The 20,412-nt window shown below is 43.9% G+C and overlaps 2 protein-coding genes across 3 annotated transcripts in view; one reads left to right on the top strand and one right to left on the bottom strand.

Annotated features, from left to right (window-relative positions):
• doc2d (double C2-like domains, delta) overlaps positions 1–13,595 on the top strand; it is a 52,499-nt gene extending 38,904 nt beyond the window's left edge. The window contains exons 9-11 of one of the 2 annotated variants that reach the window (XM_036954422.1): positions 2,708–2,789; positions 6,685–6,781; positions 9,180–13,595. In XM_036954422.1, the coding sequence (XP_036810317.1) occupies positions 2,708–2,789; positions 6,685–6,781; positions 9,180–9,319 (319 nt within the window). In that variant the 3' untranslated portion in view covers positions 9,320–13,595. The remainder of the gene's footprint in view (positions 1–2,707; positions 2,790–6,684; positions 6,782–9,179) is intronic. The other variant, XM_036954423.1, reaches the window with a different exon arrangement.
• Positions 13,596–14,075: 480 nt separating this feature from the next.
• On the bottom strand, positions 14,076–19,944 carry serping1 (serpin peptidase inhibitor, clade G (C1 inhibitor), member 1). The gene is given in 10 exon segments (NM_001124379.1): positions 14,076–14,539; positions 14,896–15,118; positions 15,221–15,360; positions 15,502–15,705; positions 15,896–16,039; positions 16,248–16,463; positions 16,677–17,000; positions 18,705–18,993; positions 19,399–19,446; positions 19,799–19,944. Coding segments are annotated over 9 exon segments (1,836 nt in total). The 5' UTR covers positions 19,799–19,944; the 3' UTR covers positions 14,076–14,291.
• Between the last annotated feature and the right edge of the window lie 468 nt (positions 19,945–20,412).

Raw genomic sequence — 20,412 nt, 5'->3', positions numbered from 1 at the left:
CAGTAGCAACTACACAGGTTATTTAAACAAGAGTGTGATCATCATTTGACTGTTTGAAAAAAAAATATATATATATATATGCTAGGCCGGAACAAAAGCCTGCACACCCATCCAAGATTTGATGGATGATCTTGGACTAGGAGATCCCTGACTCAGGCACTCTTGTAATAACCATAGAGATGCATTATGTTGTACTTAATTATATGCCTGTGAACATCTCATTACAAACGTCCTGGGGGCCTTTTCCTATCCTTTCCGAGTTATGATTGACTCGTATGCTTGGAGCCGCCTACTACTGGACCTTACAATTCACTTAAGCATATTTCAAAATCACAATTACCCACACAACCCCTTCGGCCTTGTTAAGAATGACCAAGAGGCTACTCCATCAATGTCTTTGTAATGAACACGATGGGAGACAGAGAGCTGGTTCCAAGCGCAGTGCGCAGCAGGTGTTTATTGGTAAAGGACCACAGGAAGAGGCAGGTAGCTGTGTCCAGGGGCAGGCAGAAGGTCATACACAGGGGGTCCAAAAAGGCAACGGCGCAGGCCGGGAAAAGGCTAGTATCGTCGTCTGGGAGATCAGGCAGTAGGTTGATAACAGGAAATACGAAGTACAGATAGGGAATAGGCAAAAGCTATCATACACGGGAGGATTCAATTACAGGAAAACCAGCGCTCCGACTAGAAGTGTGTCACAAAACAAACAATACCTCACAAAGAACTGGGGTGCAAAGAACTGAACAAAATAGTGTGTGATAATGACGTCCAGGTGTTTGAACAGGTGAATAGAATTCAGGTGATTGGAATCTGGAGAGCGAGCTGCGTTCAGGGGGATCTATGTGTTTGAGAGTGTGAGTTGGAAGCAGACATTACAGTCTTGCCGACCAAAATTGACCTCTAGGTCAGTTGCTCTAGGTGGGTTGCCTGCCTTTCCTCTGTTTTCCTCTCTTCTCGGATACAGATCAACTGAAATATTAGAGCAACGTTCCATCAACATTTTAAAGACCAATATAAACCTCTCCAGAGGAGCTGGTGTGTTGCCTACTAGCCGTTCCTCTATTTTCCTCTCTCTGTTAATGCAGATGATAATTGCTTCAAACCAGACGCCATAAAGAGACATGATATAGTTGAAACAAGGATGTCAGTTTTCTGTATCCCAAATGGCAGTCCATTCCCTATATAGTACACTACTTTTGACCATGGCCTGTAAGGTTCTGTTCAAAGGAAGCACACTAAGTAGGGGTTAGGGTGCTCTTTGGGATGCAAACCCTGTTCCTCTGGTGCTGAGTGAGCAAACTGTCATCTTAGTCTGTGTTGTGTTGATGTGTGAGCCTCTGAACTGGGCAGTTAGTTTTGCTCCTCTCTCTCCTCGCTCTCCCCGCTGTCCAACTGTCACTCTGTTTCTCTATCCTCTGTCTCTGTGTGAAATTGGCTGTTGTTTTTTTTACTCTTTCACTCTGGTTTGCTCTCATTCGCTCTCTCTCTCTCTCTCTCTCTCTCTCTCTCTCTCTCTCTCTCTCTATCACTCCTTTTTTTCTCTATCTTTTTTTTCTCTGTGTGAAATTGGCAGTTTTTCTCGTTATTTCACTCTTGTCTCTCTCCCTCCATCCCTCTCTCTGTCTTAATTTTTCTCCTAGCTTAAATTTCCTATTATCCAATTTCTTTCACTGGGTTGGTTGAGGACTCTATCTCAATCAATCAACTTCAAATTTGTTTTCTAAATCCCTTTTTACATCAGCAGTTATCACAAAGGGCTTATACAGATACCTAGCCTAAAACCCCAAAGAGCAAGCAATGCAGATGTAGAAGCACAGTGGCCAAAGAAGCAACCTAGAGAGGAACCAGGCTCTGAGGGGTGGCCAGTCCTCTTCCATCTTTCTATCTCTTTATTTCTCTAAACATCCCTCTCTCCCTCTTCTCAAACAAACCCAGTTTGTTTCTTTCTTTTCACTGGGTTGGTTGAGAACTCTCTCATACTGGATATTTTTTCTTTCTTTCTCTCTCTCATCCCTCTCTCCCTCTCTCCTGTCTTGTTGTTGTGTACAAACCCCCAACCCTAGCGGCCCATCTATTAGCTTGTCAGCGAGCACGTGTTATTGACGTTGGGCTGAAGGTGGGTGGCGTTGGGGAGTGAGATATCTCTCCCCCGCTAGAACATCTTGACTTCTCCGCCTGAATTTATGCTGATGACTCCTCCAATAAAAACCAATGGCCTTCTGGGAAGCCGTCTGTCCCGCTCTTGGCTTGAGCTTTCGAGTGTCTGACTCTCTCATCAGCGATTTCTCTCACCCCCCCAAAAAAAAATTAAATGAATTTTTTCTCCTCTGTTTTTTCTTTCACGCTTTGAGAATTTTGCTAACGCTCTGTCTCTCTCTCTGTTCTATTTTCCTCCCTCGTTCAAGTGGGGTTTAATGTCACGCCGTGGCGGAAGACATAATGGCAGATAATTGGCTTTGATGTTTCAGAAGTAAAATACCTGTATAAAAGACCTGCATCAGAAAAATGGGGGGAAAGTGGCATTTTCAGTAGCCATGCTGTCAACTGTCTAATTAAGATTCCCTCTTTTCATACCTCGCTCTTCCTCTCCCTCTCAATCTCGCGTTCGCTTGCTCTCTTTCTCATCTGTGCTCTCCCTTGCCCTCTAACTCTCTCTTACTAAGCCTCTCTCTCCCCTCGCTCTTTTCTCCCCCTCTCTCTCTCTCAGTGTGCTGCAGCCTGATATGGGGAAAAAGTCCAAGTACAAAACCACAGTGAAGAAGAAAACTCTCAATCCCGAGTTTAATGAGGTCCTTCCACCCGCTCCGAGCACCACAATACACTAATACATAAACAAATATCTGTCATTTTTTCCCAATAATCACATACAGATGAAGGATCTTAATTTGAGCCGTTTGCTACAGCAGGAAAATAATCCTGCAACAACAAGACATTTGAGTTGTTATGTGGATAATGAAAAAAAATGTGTATGGGTTGATACATTGCTCGTAATGGCAAATAAATTCCCAAAATTTAAAAGGGGGAAATCAAGTTTTTAGACATTTTCTTTAAACTCAAATACATGACAAGTTTGCTGTGTGGAAAAATCCTCAGCAACAAAGGGGTGATAAAATTAAGATCCAACATCTATCTGGCAACCCATTTCTCTGACTCACATTTGGAAACCAGATGTGCACAATGTACAGTGCCTTGCGAAAGTATTCGGCCCCCTTGAACTTTGCGACCTTTTGCCACATTTCAGGCTTCAAACATAAAGATATAAAACTGTATTTTTTTGTGAAGAATCAACAACAAGTGGGACACAATCATGAAGTGGAACGACATTTATTGGATATTTCAAACTTTTTAACAAATCAAAAACTGAAAAATTGGGCTGGCAAAATTATTCAGCCCCCTTAAGTTAATACTTTGTAGCGCCACCTTTTGCTGTGATTACAGCTGTAAGTCGCTTGGGGTATGTCTCTATCAGTTTTGCACATCGAGAGACTGACATTTTTTCCCATTCCTCCTTGCAAAACAGCTCGAGCTCAGTGAGGTTGGATGGAGAGCATTTGTGAACAGCAGTTTTCAGTTCTTTCCACAGATTCTCGATTGGATTCAGGTCTGGACTTTGACTTGGTCATTCTAACACCTGGATATGTTTATTTTTGAACCATTCCATTGTAGATTTTGCTTTATGTTTTGGATCATTGTCTTGTTGGAAGACAAATCTCCGTCCCAGTCTCAGGTCTTTTGCAGACTCCATCAGGTTTTCTTCCAGAATGGTCCTGTATTTGGCTCCATCCATCTTCCCATCAATTTTAACCATCTTCTCTGTACCTGCTGAAGAAAAGCAGGCCCAAACCATGATGCTGCCACCACCATGTTTGACAGTGGGGATGGTGTGTTCAGAGTGATGAGCTGTGTTGCTTTTACGCCAAACATAACGTTTTGCATTGTTGCCAAAAAGTTCAATTTTGGTTTCATCTGACCAGAGCACCTTCTTCCACATGTTTGGTGTGTCTCCCAGGTGGCTTGTGGCAAACTTTAAACGACACTTTTTATGGATATCTTTAAGAAATGGCTTTCTTCTTGCCACTCTTCCATAAAGGCCAGATTTGTGCAATATACGACTGATTGTTGTCCTATGGACAGAGTCTCCCACCTCAGCTGTAGATCTCTGCAGTTCATCCAGAGTGATCATGGGCCTCTTGGCTGCATCTCTGATCAGTCTTCTCCTTGTATGAGCTGAAAGTTTAGAGGGACGGCCAGGTCTTGGTAGATTTGCAGTGGTCTGATACTCCTTCCATTTCAATATTAGCTCTTGCACAGTGCTCCTTGGGATGTTTAAAGCTTGGGAAATATTTTTGTATCCAAATCCGGCTTTAAACTTCTTCACAACAGTATCTTGGACCTGCCTGGTGTGTTCCTTGTTCTTCATGATGCTCTCTGCGCTTTTAACGGACCTCTGAGACTATCACAATGCAGGTGCATTTATACAGAGACTTGATTACACACAGGTGGATTGTATTTATCATCATTAGTCATTTAGGTCAACATTGGATCATTCAGAGATCCTCACTGAACTTCCGGAAAGAGTTTGCTGCACTGAAAGTAAAGGGGCTGAATAATTTTGCACGCCCAATTTTTCAGTTTTTGATTTGTTAAAGAAGTTTGAAATATCCAATAAATGTCGTCCCACTTCATGATTGTGTCCCACTTGTTGTTGATTCTTCACAAAAAAATACAGTTTTATATCTTTATGTTTGAAGCCTGAAATGTGGCAAAAGGTCGCAAAGTTCAAGGGGGCCGAATGCTTTCGCAAGGCACTGTATAATGTATCATATTAACTTTTTTTTGCTAAAGTTGAATTGTATGCCCTTGGATGTGATGGATATCCCTTACCCTTTCTCGTGCATTTGTGAAAGATTATTGTCCCATGCATTTAATGCCACAATTTAATTCCAGCACTGTATACAGTATGTGCCATAATTTAAATACATTTTCCATCTCCTTCAATACTGCTAAGGATCGAACCCTTATTTTCAATTTCCGCCTAAAATGACATAGCCAAATCTAACTGGCTGTAGCTCAGGACCTGGAGCAAGGATATGCATATTCTTGATACCATTTGAAAGGAAACACTTTTAAATTTGTGGAAATGTGTAATTCATGTAGGAGAGTATAACACATTCGATCTTGTGAAAGATAATACAATCAATCAATCAAATGTATTTATGTAGCCCTTCGTACATCAGCTGATATATCAAAGTGCTGTACAGAAACCCAGCCTAAAACCCCAAACAGCAAGCAATGCAAGTGTAGAAGCACAGTGGCTAGGAAAAACTCCATAGAAAGGCCAAAACCTAGGAAGAAACCTAGAGAGGAACCAGGCTATGAAGGGTGTGGCTAGTCCTCTTCTAGCTGTTCCCTGGTGGAGATTATAACAGAACATGGCCAAGATGTTCAAATGTTCATAGATGACAAACAGGGTCAGATAATAATAATCACAGTGGTTGTAGAGGGTGCAACAGGTCAGCACCTCAGGAGTAAATGTCAGTTGCCTTTTCATAGCCGATCATTCAGAGTATCTCTACCGCACCTGCTGTCTCTAGAGAGTTGAAAACAGCAGGTCCGGGACAAGGTAGCACGTCCAGTGAACAGGTCAGTGTTCCATAGCCGCAGGCAGAACAGTTGAAACTGGAGCAGCAGCACGACCACGTGGACTGGGGACAGCAAGGACTCATCAGGCCAGGTAGTCCTGAGGCATGGTCCTAGGGCTCAGGTCCTCCTCCGAGAGAGAGAGAATTAGAGAGTGTATACTTAAAGTCACACAGGACACCGGATAAGACAGGAGAAATACTCCAGATATAACAGACTGACCCTAGCCCCTCGACACATAAACTATTGTAGCATAAATACTGGAGGCTGAGATAGGAGGGGTCGGGAGACACTGTGGCCCCTTCCGACGATACCAAACAGGCCGGATATAACCACGCCCACATTGCCAAAGCACAGCCCCCACACTCCTTCTATCCTGAGACAAGCCCGAGTATAGGCCAAGGAAGATCTCCCCCACGGCACGAACCAAAGGGGGGGCACCAACCCGGACAGGAAGATCACGTCAGTGACTAAACCCACTCAAGTGACGCACCATCATCTTTGAAATGCAAGAGAAAGGCCATAATGTTCTATTACAGCCCAGGCACAATTTAGATTTTGGCCACAGGATGGCAGCAGTGTATGGCAACGTTTAAGACTGATTCAATGAACCATTGCATTTCTGTTTAAAAGACTGGCGAAATGTGCCTAATTGGTTTGTCAATACATTTTCAAGCTCATAACGGTGCACTCTCCTAAAACAATAGCAAGGTATTATTTCACTGTAATAGCTACTGTAAATTGGACAGTGCAGTTAGATTAACAAGAATTTAAGCTTTCTGCAGATATCAGATATTTCTATGTCCTGGGACATTTTCTTGTTACTTATAACCTCATGCTAATCACATTAGCCTTTGCTAGCTAAACCATCCCATGGTGGGGGGGGGCACCGATCCCGTAGAGGATAACTACCTACCCTACCATCAACGTGAATTTAAGTCAATGCATGTTTCACATTCAATGTTAAACATAATCTGAATAACTTTCCGCTAAGTGTGAATACATGAATACCTTCCTCTCTCTCTCAACCTCTATTCCTTACAGGAGTTTGTTTACGAAGTTCCACATGACCAGCTGGCGAAGAAAACCCTGGAGATCTCCGTATGGGACTATGATCTGGGGATGAGCAACGACTTCATAGGTAAGTGAACGGGGGAGTGAGTGAAAGGAGGAGAGGAGGTAGAGAGCTAGAAATATAGCTAAAGAAAATAATGTAATAGAATTTGGGTGTGCGAGGAGGAGAGCAACGCAGGCCACAGTGTGATGAGCAATGACGTCATAGGGAAAAGAGAGGGAGGGAGTGAAAGGAGGAGAAGAAGTAGTGAATGAATGGAAGAACTGAAGAGGGGGATGAAATGAAAACGAGCAGAAAAGAGGGAAAGGACTGTATGTGGAGAAGCAAGAGCATTGGGAAATGAAAACGAGAGCGACAGAAAGGAGTCCTCAAACCCTCGACGGGGTGAAACACCGGATTCACACGGCTTTGTGAGGCACTAAACGGCTCTGACGGGGCCCGGCGTGTACTGTATATCACAGGAGGCAGGCGCTTCGGCGCGGGGGGGAGTGAGGGAGAACCGGTGGGGAGGCAGCTGGAGGAGAATGGATTGCCTCCCAGTGAGCTGGAAGAGCCTTGAGATCAAAGTGTTTTACTCCCGTCTGGAGGCTCCCTGTAACAGGCTGAGTCGCTCTCTCTTTCCGACTGTCTCCCTCGTGCCCTCTCTATCGCTCCCTCTCCTCTCTCTCTCTTTCTCAACTCACACTTTCTATTTATCCCAGGCCTGCTCTCTCTTTCACACGCACACTCAATCTCTCCCTCATGCCCCCTCTCTCTCTCTCTCTCTCTCTCTCTCACCCCCTCATGTCATCTCTCTCTCCCTCCATCTCTCTCTCATGCTTTTTTTTCTCTCTCTCTCTCGAGCTGGGGCCATAATGTTTGTGAGTTATTACCCACGCCAGAAGAGTAGGGGGAAACGGCCATCGCTCTGACACACTGGTCTGCTATCAAGACTGTTGACTGTTATCATTGTGGTGTAATGGCCGACATGCACGACGGCATAGACCTGTTAGTACTGCGGAAAAGGCCTGTGATACCGGGAGAGACAGGAGGAAGGGGGGAAAGAGAAAAGGGGGAGAGACCGAGAGGGGGGAAAAAAGGGATAAGACGGATAGAGCAGAGGGAGAAACAAATGAGGTGTCAAATACTCTCTGTAAAGGTCAGGAAGAATGACGGAAGAAGAAGACAAGGGAGAAGGGATGGAAAAATGAAAGAAAGAAAGAAATAGAGTAATCATGGAAGGAAGAGAGATAGGAGGAGAGACGGAGCGAGAGTAGCAGTGTCCCCACCCTGATTTGTGGGAGCAATTGATGTGCGGACTGGACCTCTCGTTTTGCACAAAGACAGAGGTGTCGAGGAGGGAGGAGAAGGGGAGGAATAGAAGAGGAGGAAAAGAGAGAGAGGGAGTGGGACGGCCCCCGCCAGGTCCTCCCTCATCCATCTCGTCCCATCCGTCAGTGTTTCTCTCTCGCCTTTCTTTCTCACGTCCCACGCCGCGTCACACTGTCGCCCTCCGTTTGTCACTCACACCCCTCCGGGCTCAGGGAACACGGTATCGCAATATGTGCATGTGTGTGTGTGTGTGTGTGTGGGGGGGGGGGGGGGGTCAGGGAAGGGAAGGGAAAGGAGAGATGGGATTGGAATGTCATCAGGGGGGTACGTGAGTGGCCTAGAAAAACTCAGCAAACAGGTAATGTGTGTGTGTGTGTGTGTGTGTGTACAACTGTGTGTGTGTGTGTGTGTCTGTGTTTGGGAAGGGGTCATTAGGAAGGTACGTGGGAAGAGTATGCAAACACACTTGCTCTCTGAAACTTGGGCGCTACGAGGGGGCGAGGTGTGTTTGCGCACATACAATTACACACATCCCACTAGGCAAACCACTGGTTGAATCAATGTTGTTTCCTCATCTCAATGAAATTACATTGAACCAGATAGATATTGAATTGACGCCTGTGCCCAGTGAGATGTGTGTGTGTGTTTGTATTTTTATACTTGTGAGGACTGTGTGTGTCTGTCTTGATATGTGTCTGTCTGGTTCCAAGGGAGTGTGAGTTACGTAAGGGAACAGTATTAACCTCCCCCACACCTCTCACTGTATCTGAGTTTAATGCCAAGGCTTAGTGGGGCCACAGATGAGCTATTGAGAGTGTTTGAGGTGTTGTGAAAGCCGGCGTCTGCAAAATACTGTGTTTAAAACTTCACACTCCATCAACTATGCAATCACAGCCAGGAAAACCACTATCTGTCGGGTGACCCTCCCAGGGATGACTCTCTTTCTCTCCTCATCTCTCTCTCCTTTCCTATCTGTCAATTAATCGATATTTATCAATTCCCCCCCCCCCTTTTCTTAATCTCTCCCCTTTTTCTTGCTGTTCTCTCCCTCCTTGTGTGTCTCCCTGTGTGTCCCTCTGCGGGTCTGTCTGCGTGTCTCTCTCTCTCTCTCTCTCTCTCTCTCCCTTCCAACTTCTACCTCCCTCTCTCACAGGTGGAGTTGAACTGGGCATAAATGCTAAGGGAGTGAGGCTGAAACATTGGTTTGAGTGTCTCAAACACATCGGCAAGAAAGTCGAGTACTGGCACGCCCTCACGCAGCAAGGAGCACCTCCAGAGCCCCCCCCGCAGTGACTGACACACACTTTATCGCAATTATTAAATGATAACCAATGAATGGTGAAGAAAGAACAAAATAATAATGTAACAAAGTAATAATAGTGATAAAACATGCAATAATGAGACGGATAATGATGATATAATAATAACAATATGAATTATAATACAAATAATAATAGTGGGTAATTATCCCAATTTAGCTTTTTTCTAAGTAAATACATTTGTGAAAATGTCCCTCATTGAAATGTTTAACGTGAAAGTGCTAACCAATTTGACCTTATCCCTCAATATTGTGACGTCACTTGCATTTCAGCCATTCAAATGTACATGAACAGTGTAGAACCTCTTACTTGCACTGTAACTCCAATACTGGAACAGTCTGTGAGCGCCTGTGGGCCCATTGCCCAACAAGGTCTTGTTACGAACGTTGTAATCGCCAGGTTGTTTCTACCAGGGATGTAGTTGAAAAAGGTGGGTAAGAGATGACTGGCATCTAGCAACGCTAATGCTAACTGCTCTAACTGTTCTAGGACGTATGGGCGACTGCATACTTGGTGTGTCTCTGAAAGTGGACGTGGCGAATAAAGTGGGTGGATCGACAGCGATGGGTGTGACATCAGCGCTCTGTTATTGGTTAGACGGTTTTGACTGAGCGGTGTTGTTGTTTTTTCTCTCGTTTCTTCGTTGCTTGGACTTCAGTTTTGAAGCCAGAAGATGAGTCCAAATTGTATTTCACCGCTACAAAGAATTGTATGTTTTCAGTGAATAAAACTGACTACTTTTTATTTTTTTCATTAAAAGTACTGATGATGGGTGTACTGTTGCTTGTATGTGTTGTATCTGTGTGCTTACTGTGACTGTCACCCTGATGTTGGCTACAATAAGTAACTACTTCCCACACCTTTGTGGGACAAAAGTGCTTAGCGAGCGGAAGCGAAGGACACTGTGTCCCGGTGTTGTGGCCGTTCATGCCCTCCCTATTGAGTAGACCGTATCAATGTGACACCGAGATAGTTATCAATATTTGTTATGTATTGTTGCCATCCTAATTGAAATAAAAAATAATGAGAGGGCAAAAAATGGCCGTGCTAGCTACTGCTGGCGATACAGCTGATACAGCTGCCTAGTGGGAAGCACCCTCAGGTTGGCAGACACCTCGATACAACAGTAACGGTGCACTAGTCATTCTCACTGGCTTATACACTCCCCATGCAAAACGATCTTTAGCGCCAACAAATCTGCCTAATTAGCTGATTCACTTTCCATAAACCTACTTGTGCTGATCCAACCACTTCTTTTGTGTTCTTGTGTTGATCCAATCACTTCACGTCCACTTTCAGACACACTCCATGTATGCAGTTACCCATGACTCAGTTCTAGCATTAACTGTGCCAACAGCGCTAACAATGCTAACAGTACTAACAGCGCTAACAGTACTAACAGCACTAGCAATGCTAACAGTACTAACAGCGCTAACAGTGCTAGTGCTAATTTAGCGTAATAGGTGTGAAAACAGTATTCACCAAGGTGCGTTAAAAGCATTAGCATGTGTTTACCCTCCTCTGCATCCCTGATTTACTTCACAAAGTACCCAAGTGATGAGGACAAGTTGGATAAGTCACCTGCTATAGATTTTTTATTATGGTGGTTGTCGCTCTGATGAAAACTGTCACACCATAGCGTTAAAGCACAAAAGGTTCCGTCTGACTGTACTGTCACTGTGTACTTGTCCGATGTCTGTACGTGATGACAGTGGGTGTCTGTATCTCCCCATATCCTTCTGTGTGTATGTGTCTTTGTGTGTGAGTGAGTTGTTGTGTGTGCATACATTTTGCATGAAAATGTGTGTGTGTGTGTGGACGTGCGTTTCAGTGTGCATGCACGCGTGTGGGTTTGACTGTAAGCGTGTCACGTCCTTCTCCAAATGTCTCCATCCGTGAACCCTGAAGCATGGAGCTGTGAAGAAAGACCGAACAAAAGAGACGAGACTCACTCCTACAGTACGAGACTCACTCCTACAGTACGAGACTCACTCCTATGTTCCCTGGATGTCCCCATGGTCTAACAAACTGATGTCCTGTCACATGTGCAACAGTATGGCTGGCAGTCCAGTGAGTCAATTTTCCTTGGTGACAGTCACACAAGATAACCCTCAGTCTGAATTATTCTCTGACCCCTGCTCTGTGCCCTTTGACCTTTGAATTTTAGTGAATTGAAAGCTAGAGAGCACAGAGAGATTTCTGCGGCAGTCTCAAACAAACTATAGCCCCCTACTCTAAAGAGGGGTTATCAGAGGTTATCAAATACCAATTATTGGGTGTGCAGGCTTTTGCTCCAGCTCCAGCCTAATGCAGTCTGGACAACAATAAGTGTCATCGGGTGTGTTCATGCTGGCCTGGAATAAAAGCATGAACATCCCAGTAGCTCTCAAGGAGAGTTTCCTTCTAGTTCTCTGCGCCCTTACGGTAAGATTTTATTTATAAATGACTGGATTTTTTCAATTTCGGTGAGTCTCTTGTAGACATTCAAATGTTCCATCTTGGAGAAAAAATAAGAAAAAAACTATTTGTGTGAAAAATATGGCAAAAACTCCATCTATAGCCAAAGGAATAGGTTAATTTGACATTTGATCAATGTCTAAGATGGGGAATTCAAAAAGTGTCTAGGTCTAGGAGTGTCTAGGTCTAGGAGTTTAGGTCTATAAGTGTCTAGTTCTAGGTCCACAAGTGTCTAGGTCTAGTAGTGTCTTGGTCTAGGAGTTTGGGAAACTATGCGAGAGAGACTACCCAGGCTGTTTTTATGAGAGAGGACTACCATGGAGCTTAAAAGACTACTATGGGGTTCCCGGGGATGGGCAACAGAGACCCCCCCCCCCCCCCCCCCCGCCTTGTGATGGATTTCCCAAGAGGAAAGAGAGATTGGCTGTGATGAATTATACTCAGCATAGCAACAATCCCTCCCAGAGGCTTGACCACTGGACTGCGTGGACAATCATGGACTAAAATACCTGCAGGATCAAAGGATACCGACACAACGTTTGTGTGTGTGTGTGTGTGTGCATGCTTGCAAGTGTGTGTGTGTGCGTTGTGTACATGTCTGTGTGTGTGTGCGTGTTCATGCATTGAATCTGAACACACTCATGGACACCCCTCTCCCCCACCCTCCCTTGCAACAAAAAAACTGCCATAACGTAGACAGTGACCTCTCACCATGGATTCCTTTACCAGAGACAGACCTCGAGGGGTTAACCACCCTAAGGACAGAGGCCCAATCCTGTGGCCCCTGGCTACAGTTTGGACACCTTATAGTTCCAACGTTGGTCCACTAAAGCACACTATTACCCTGTTCACACTACTGAGCCAGACACAGCCAAGTCAAGCCAAGCTATATCACACTGGCCTGGTAACTCATCTACTGTAGTTGCTTGAATGAAAAAAGGACAATGTGAAAAGAAATTTACCCAGGCCAGCACAGTATGGTTTGGGTCAGCCCTTTTAGTGTGAATTAGACATCTCAGTCAGTCAACAGTCTCCTGGACTTTTTCTTACTTTCTAATCGTTGTCTGGGATCTCTCTGTTCGTAATTCTGTACTTGGGCAAAAGTGTGAATGAGGGCATCATGACGGATAGCAAAATTAAAAATAAAATTAAAAAACTATTCAACATGGCTCGAGGCCAAATGTGACACGGATCGTGGATCATCAAAGCTAGGGACTGAACTCTGAGACCACGAGTGAGAAGTTCAGCTCGTCTGGTCTTTTGCGGTCACCAAGAACACACGTTGAGGGACCTTGACAAAGATGGTGGTGGAGTGGAGAGGGCGGAATCTGTTCTATGCACACCAATGACGACACAGAAATCCTCTCCACACGCAGCAACAACAGTGAAGTTGATAATCAATTGATAAACATCTCCGATGTCACTCCGTGATATGTTGTCAAAGATGCATTCATGGGTTTTTTTTGTACGCAATACTGAGTATGTATAAAACGGGTGGGTCTAATCCTGAATGCTGATTGGTTAAAACCGCATCCCAGCCGGTGTCTATTCCACAAGTTACTTAGTATGTATGTACTTCCCTCTCCGGGATATTCCTTATCATGTGAAGCCAGGCTTGGACTTGGAGATATTTATTATCTTGTCCAGGTGATCTGATTGGTTTATTTTCACTCAGATTCTCTCTATCTCTGCCTTTTACTTGTTGTCGGTCAAAGCCAACTCGACTTTGTTCATCATGTGACATAAACAAACCATATGCATCATAACATTCTAATAAAGAATTGCATGTGTAACGATTGTCATATATATGCACATGTAACTAACATTGTGACTAACATTGATCAATGGCAATTTCTTTAGGGTTGACATCATTGACATGGTATCATCAATCAAATCTGTTTGAGCTATCATCGCTGATGTGTACTCGTTGGTTTGTAATTTTTGTTTGTAAAAAGAAAAAGAAGGGATAATTCAGGGTAAGATGCTCAATTTGACGCTTTACTCGGTCCGCAGTTGCTTTAAAACCTTTAGCGTCGGGGAATGGGGAGACAGGGCGGAGCGGGAGGACTATTGTTACAGCATCCCTGTGTACTCACTGACGTAATGGCTATCTCTATGTGGAACATACGGTGTGATTGACATCCTGTGGTGAGTTTGTGGAACTACTTTTTAAAAAATAAACTAAACCCGTTTCAGTGACCTACTGTGTACGTTGTTGGACAGAAGAGTGATTTAAATAGCACATTCGTCCAAAAAGATGTCCATACCACATGTGGAGAGATGTCAACTTTTATTTTTTGATAAGTCATGCATTTTGTGACAACCTATAGCAAGCCCTCCCGAGTATTTATTTTAAAACACTTTGACAGTCACTCTACGAAGTTACAATGAACATGTAACTTCATAGAAGGAAGTTGTCCTTTTCTTTTGCAAACATGGCTTTTTTCTATATGCATGCTACCCTCTCTCCCTCTCTCTTCCTCCTTCTCTCACGGCTCGGTCACTCGACCCACGAACAGTGGGACCTTGGCCTGGTCGCTCCACAGTATCATCAGGAAGGGCCTGAGGGCTGAGAAGGAAGAGAAGGAGCGGGAGAAAGAGAGGGAAGTGGCCGCCCCAGCCTCCACACCTTCCTCCGTCAGGGAGAGGAAGGCCCGGTGGCGGGCTTCCGTCAGGAGCAACTCGTTGTCGGGGTAGAGGCCACACAGGTTGGCGCTGTCGAACAGCTCCGACAAACCTAAGGGAAGAAAGAGGTGTGGGAGTAAGAGGAGGGAGATATGGAGAAGGAGAGCGGAGAAGAGCAGAAGGTAGAGGGAGGTAGAAGAAAGGGAGGGAGAGAAGTGAGAGAGGCAAATCAAGAAACGCCAGAGTTGTTGGTTTAGGTTGACTTAGAACAACTCGGTGAAATCCATTTGCTGCTCCTGGATGAAGACATTTTTGTTGTAGCCAAGCAAAAACATCTGGTTCAACTAATCAAGGGCTTGGTGGTTAGTTGAATCAGGTGGCTACAACAAAATGCACAGTCTTATAATTCGAACAGTCAGGCAGCAGGTAAGCTATAAGACAGACATATAGACACGCATACAGACAGACCTATCTTCCTGAGCAGGGTGTTCATCTCGGTCCGGATGTCCAGTTTGATTTTGGGAAGAGTGACCTCGGTGGCCTGGGGAGACACCTGATTCATCTGCTCCACCATCTGGCTCACTGCCCTGTCCGTCATCTTCCCCTCCACCAATTGCAGGTCTGTGAGCTTGGTAGTGGGCGGGAGCAAGATGAACAAGCTACTTGCACCAGAGAGAGGGAACATCGCCACCTACGGGTGATTGACAAGGTTAGAATCTTACGTAGGTTGTGTGTGATTGCTTACAGTGTATCTGTGCATGTAAGTGTGGGTGTGTGTAATCCAAATGGTTACCTGTGCCTTCACTGCCGGGACATATTGCACAGCCAATTTGTATTTGGCACTGTAGAGGACAGGCACCTTCACAGTATCACCATTCAGTTTCACAAATGGAAACGTTTTGGATTTTGCATCAAATTTCATCTTCCATTGACCTGAAACAGATATTATTATAATCCACATACTCCATATCCGCTAAAATAGACTATATCCAATCAGATAGATTGAGCATCGGTGCTTTACCAAGAGCTTACTTGGATCACACACATGCACAAACACACAAACAGGATACTGACCATTGAAATACACAGCATTGAGGAGTAGCAGTTCGGTGTGGGCGGGAACAGAGTCGACCAGCTCTTTGATTTTATTATTTGTCTGCTTTGCAACCCAACTGTTGATCATTTCCACGTTTACCTCACTGGTATTGGTCAATTTGACTGGATCCGCATCGTAGAACTGCATGGATTGGTTGGTAAAGGACTCACTCAACTTCATATCTGAGGGGGGAGAGAGAGGGAATGTCAGAGACAGACGGATGGACGGACGGTCAGACAGACAGGTTCAGTGAGTTAAGTTAAGGGGGGATGGCGACTCATGATTAAATTGACAATATACGACGAGAATTCAAAATTATATGTGGAGAACAAGCTATAATTATCATGAGTACTAATTGTGCTCTGGTAGTACTGGGGTTGTAATAGATCTGGGAGGCCATCTTCAGTGTGTCCTGAAGTTTCAGCTTCAGTTTCTTCATCTCGGAATGAACACAGAAGAAGTCGTGAGACAGACAGAGAGCCGTCTCCATGTCTCTCCTTGTCTTGCCACGAGCCCCTAATGAGAGAGAGAGAGAGAGAGAGAGAGAGAGAGAGAGGATGAAACAGCATGTATTTTATTAGGCCTTCCATGCATCAATCATTCAGTGAGAGTTGATATCAAGTGTTGCTTTATTTTCAAAAGAACTGAGGTCTAGAGTATGAGTGCAGTTGGACAACCTCTCCCCATGTTCCATTTTAAAGAAACCCCACCCTTTCTTTCTTACCTAGTAACAGGTGGGTTAACACCCCGCTGATGCTGATTGGAGAGAAGAGCAGGTTTTTCATGGGCTGTGATTGGCTGAGGTGGGCATAAAGCTTCATGGAGAACTCATTGAGGGATTCTCCTAGCATGGCCTCCCACGACCTGCTGGTCTCGTCCTGGCACGATTCCCAGGGGGTCATGAACCCAACGCAGGAGTAAGGAAGAACGGTGGGCGCAGCTAAAAGAAATGGCAAACGAAGATTCGAATTTCAACAAATCAAGAGCGGGACAGTGTCTTGAACATTGCAGGTGAGAGTCTAACATTTGGGCATTATGGCTATTTGGAACCAATTGATGTTACATTTGCGAATTACACGAATTTATTAACAAATGTGTGTATATATGCAAAGGTTTGAGAGTTTAATGGAAGAAGAAGGTTAGCTAAACGTACCTTCCACAATTAGCTCAATTGTATTAAAGTTGCTGCTGTCTCTGCCCTGCTCAGCTGTCTCACAGTAGTACATGCCGGCATCCTCCATTTTGACCTCATTAAGTGTGATTGTCATATCTTTTTCAAGGGGGCCATAAAGCCATTCTAGTCTGTCACCCTCCACCATTTCTCCAGTCTCTGCAGGATTCAACTGCTTCCGTGTGCCGTTCGTCATTCCTTTATCATATCTGTACCAATGGACCGGGTCTTTGCTGGATGGTGGGCGATCACAAGGTAAATTCACAGTGGACCCTTCGATTACTTTGAGAATGTAGCTGCTGGACACTGGAGGGAGAGAGCAAGATGGAAGACAGAAAGACAGCACAACAGTAGAAATCATTTCTGGAGCCAACCTCAAAATGCATGCAATGTTTGCTGGCCTGTGGAGTTTGCTAAACTGTAACAAAAGAATTGCCCCATATTTCACCAGTTTTTAAGAATTACAATCTATGAATACACTGAAGTTCTGGGGCTATATGTTTAAATCGACTGAATGCCTTATTCATTGTGATGTAAACCCTCTTGTCATGACTTGCCGTTTAAGGTGAGGATCATAGGCGCCAGATTGTGTGTCCCCCCCCCCTCTCTCCTCTCTTCGTCCTAACTGTATCTTTGAATGTATATTTGAATGTATATATTTCCCAGTTGTCAGGGTCACACCCAAATGTTGGGAGAACTTATATGATTAAATATGAAACTATTTGTGAAGATGTAATGTGATGTTAGCCTTGTTTTTCATATGAAGTTCAGTCAGTGACCACACCCACGTGAGCACAGACATTACGACAAAATGAGGGAACGCCCCTTTTTCCCAGAGTGCTTAAATAGGACTCGTGACAAAATGTACATTAGGCCAGCGAGACTGACAGCATGAGCTGAAAGGTACGGAATGGCTAGAAACTCTGAAACCTTCATCAGAGAAGAAGAAAATCTCTACAAGTCCAGACATCATGAGAACCACACAAATGGTTAGACTCTATAGACCAGCTACGTGCAGCGCCAGCTGAATGCATTACAAATGGTTCAGAAATCTACAAAACTAAAGACTACACATTTACAGTCTACAGCTGTATATGTAAAAACAGTCTAGGAAACTGACCGAAGACAAGAGACAAAGAACAATTTCCTCTCACCACCCTGTTCTAAGAAACCCAGCCGCTGGACAAGCTACGACTGCAAAGGACATGGTGACCTCTGGTGGACAACCAGAGACTCTCTGTCGACTGACTCTCCAGAAAATTTCCATGAGCGTAGTTATCAGCTGTACGTATGATAGTGAAGTCCTTTGTCTTTTCTCCCGCTCTTTCTTGCCCTCCCTTTTCATTTTGTGTAGCAAGCCGTCATATCGGTTTAGTCCACTAGGGACCTTTCATTGCTTTATGTAGTAATCAATGTGTAAGCTATTCTGTTTTTGTTTATGTTTTTCTGTGTGATTAGTTATTAAATAAATAATTAAGACAATTTGTATTTAGCTCTGATTCATCATTTATGCTAGGGTTCGTGCAGATATCCAAGGATTTTGCGACATTCAGAATGAGACCTGGTAGAAGGTAACAATTAATTGATGACTGAAATGTAAGAGATCTTTATATCTATGAGAGTTAACTCGTTAAATAACCTTCTTCCGTGGTGCCCCAAGATTGGTAACGAGTAAATTGTTACAGGATTAATTTAATCATTGTAATAATTAATTCATCGATTTGATAAAACAATCGTCGTAACATTAATGATAGCCAAGACACGACATTCTGCTAAAGTTGTCGTTCTATTTCTCTTCTCAACATAAACTTGAAGATGAATTACTAAGTGTAAAAATGTAGGCACACTGTACAAATAATGAAAAGAGAACCAATGATTGAGTTTTAACTTGTAACATGATTTAAAAATATATATATTTTTAAACGAGGTGGAGTGTCTATTTCAAGAAAGGCCTACATCACGTCATAGGCAGTTGTGATGAAAATAGGAGGTGACAGTATGTGTCCTCACCATCAACCTGGACTATGTGCACTTTTTGCCACTCCATATCATTCTGCTTGATCACACATTCATATTCCCCCTCGTTGGCTACACTGACGGGAGAGATTTCCAGATAGAAGCCATCCTTGGAGGCCTTGAGTTCCTTTGAGGATTCTGGGTAGTCGGGAACCAGATAGTCGTTGTATTTCCAGGTGATCTTAGCCCCAGCAAAGCTTTTTTGGTTTTGGCCAGGGAGACATGGGAAGACCAGGGTGGAGCCAGGTACACTTTGCAGGACCCCAACGGAAGAAGAGAAAAGCTGGATAGAGAGACAGAGATGGACAACCAAACAAGAAGGTGGAGGCAGTAAGGTACATGAGGTGTCTCTGTGCCACATTAGCATTTGTCCTAAAAACCAGGGTTTGATATTACAAAACAAAATGGGCCCGTTTCCCAGAACCAGATATACGCCTACACTCCTGGGCCCTTATTCAAAAAGTGTCTTAGAGTAGGAGTGCTGATCTAGCGTCAGGTCTGCCCTGTCCATATTATCATATTCATTATGATCTAAAAGCTAATGCCGAACAGCAATCCTACTCTTTGTAAATGCAGGCAACGGACCCGGGACTAAAAAGCATTTTCAACAGAGATTCTCCGTTTAGCATGCTTTTCAGTCCAGGAGTGTTCTTAATCTTTCTCCAGGAAACTGGCCCTTTGTGTTTACCTCAAAGACAAGCAGGAGGGAGACACACGATAGGACTGAAATCCCCATCTAGGGAAGATGAAGAAAGATAAGAGGGGGAGAGAAGAGGTAGGAAGGGATGGCGGGACACAGCGGGCAAAGGGGCAGTGGGAATGAAAAAATCAATAGAACAAAAAAACAAGACTAGTTTGGCACATATTCGTGGCTCTTTCCTAATCCGATTGGTCAATTCACTCATGCTCTATATCTCAGTGGAACAAGCAAAATATTAGACATGGCATTCGCCGTTATAACAACATAGGCAAACAATATCAGCAATATTATATCTAGAGTAACTAACCACGATATCCCTATGACAGTAGGCCTATCATGATTGAGTTATTGGTAGGTCTTTAGAAAGGCATCGAAAAAGTTTACTCACACTGCAGGTCACTTGCAAATATTACAGCATCAGAAATAGTCTGAGTAAGATGATGATATATTTTCTCAACTGGAAAAAAAAGGGTTCACGTCCTACTGCGTGCGTTCAGTATGTGTGTGTCCTTCCTTCCCTTCCCTACTCTCACCAAAAATAATGACTTATCTGTTTATTGTTTGATTAGTGGTCTTGTGTGTTTGCACTTTGAACGGGCTGATTTACTGAAAATCACATGGTTATTTGGCAAAAGCTCCCATAATACACTGAACAAAAATAGAAACGCAACATGTAAAGTGTTGGTCCCATGTTACACGAGCTGAAATAATATAAAATTAAATGTTCAATACTCAGAGAATTATTTCTCTCATGTTGTGCACAAATTTGTTTACATCCCTGTTAGAGAGCATTTCTCCTTTGCCAAGATAATCCATCTACAGTGCCTTGCGAAAGTATTCGGCCCCCTTGAACTTTGCGACCTTTTGCCACATTTCAGGCTTCAAACATAAAAATATAAAACTGTATTTTTTTGTGAAGAATCAACAACAAGTGGGACACAATCATGAAGTGGAACGACATTTATTGGATATTTCAAACTTTTTTAACAAATCAAAAACTGA

Source organism: Oncorhynchus mykiss, chromosome 19 (genome assembly GCF_013265735.2).
Source record: "Oncorhynchus mykiss isolate Arlee chromosome 19, USDA_OmykA_1.1, whole genome shotgun sequence".
Classification (NCBI taxonomy): Eukaryota; Metazoa; Chordata; class Actinopteri; order Salmoniformes; family Salmonidae; genus Oncorhynchus; species Oncorhynchus mykiss.
The sequence above is the reverse complement of the archived record's forward strand: the minus strand, read 5'-3'. Positions and strand labels throughout refer to the sequence as shown.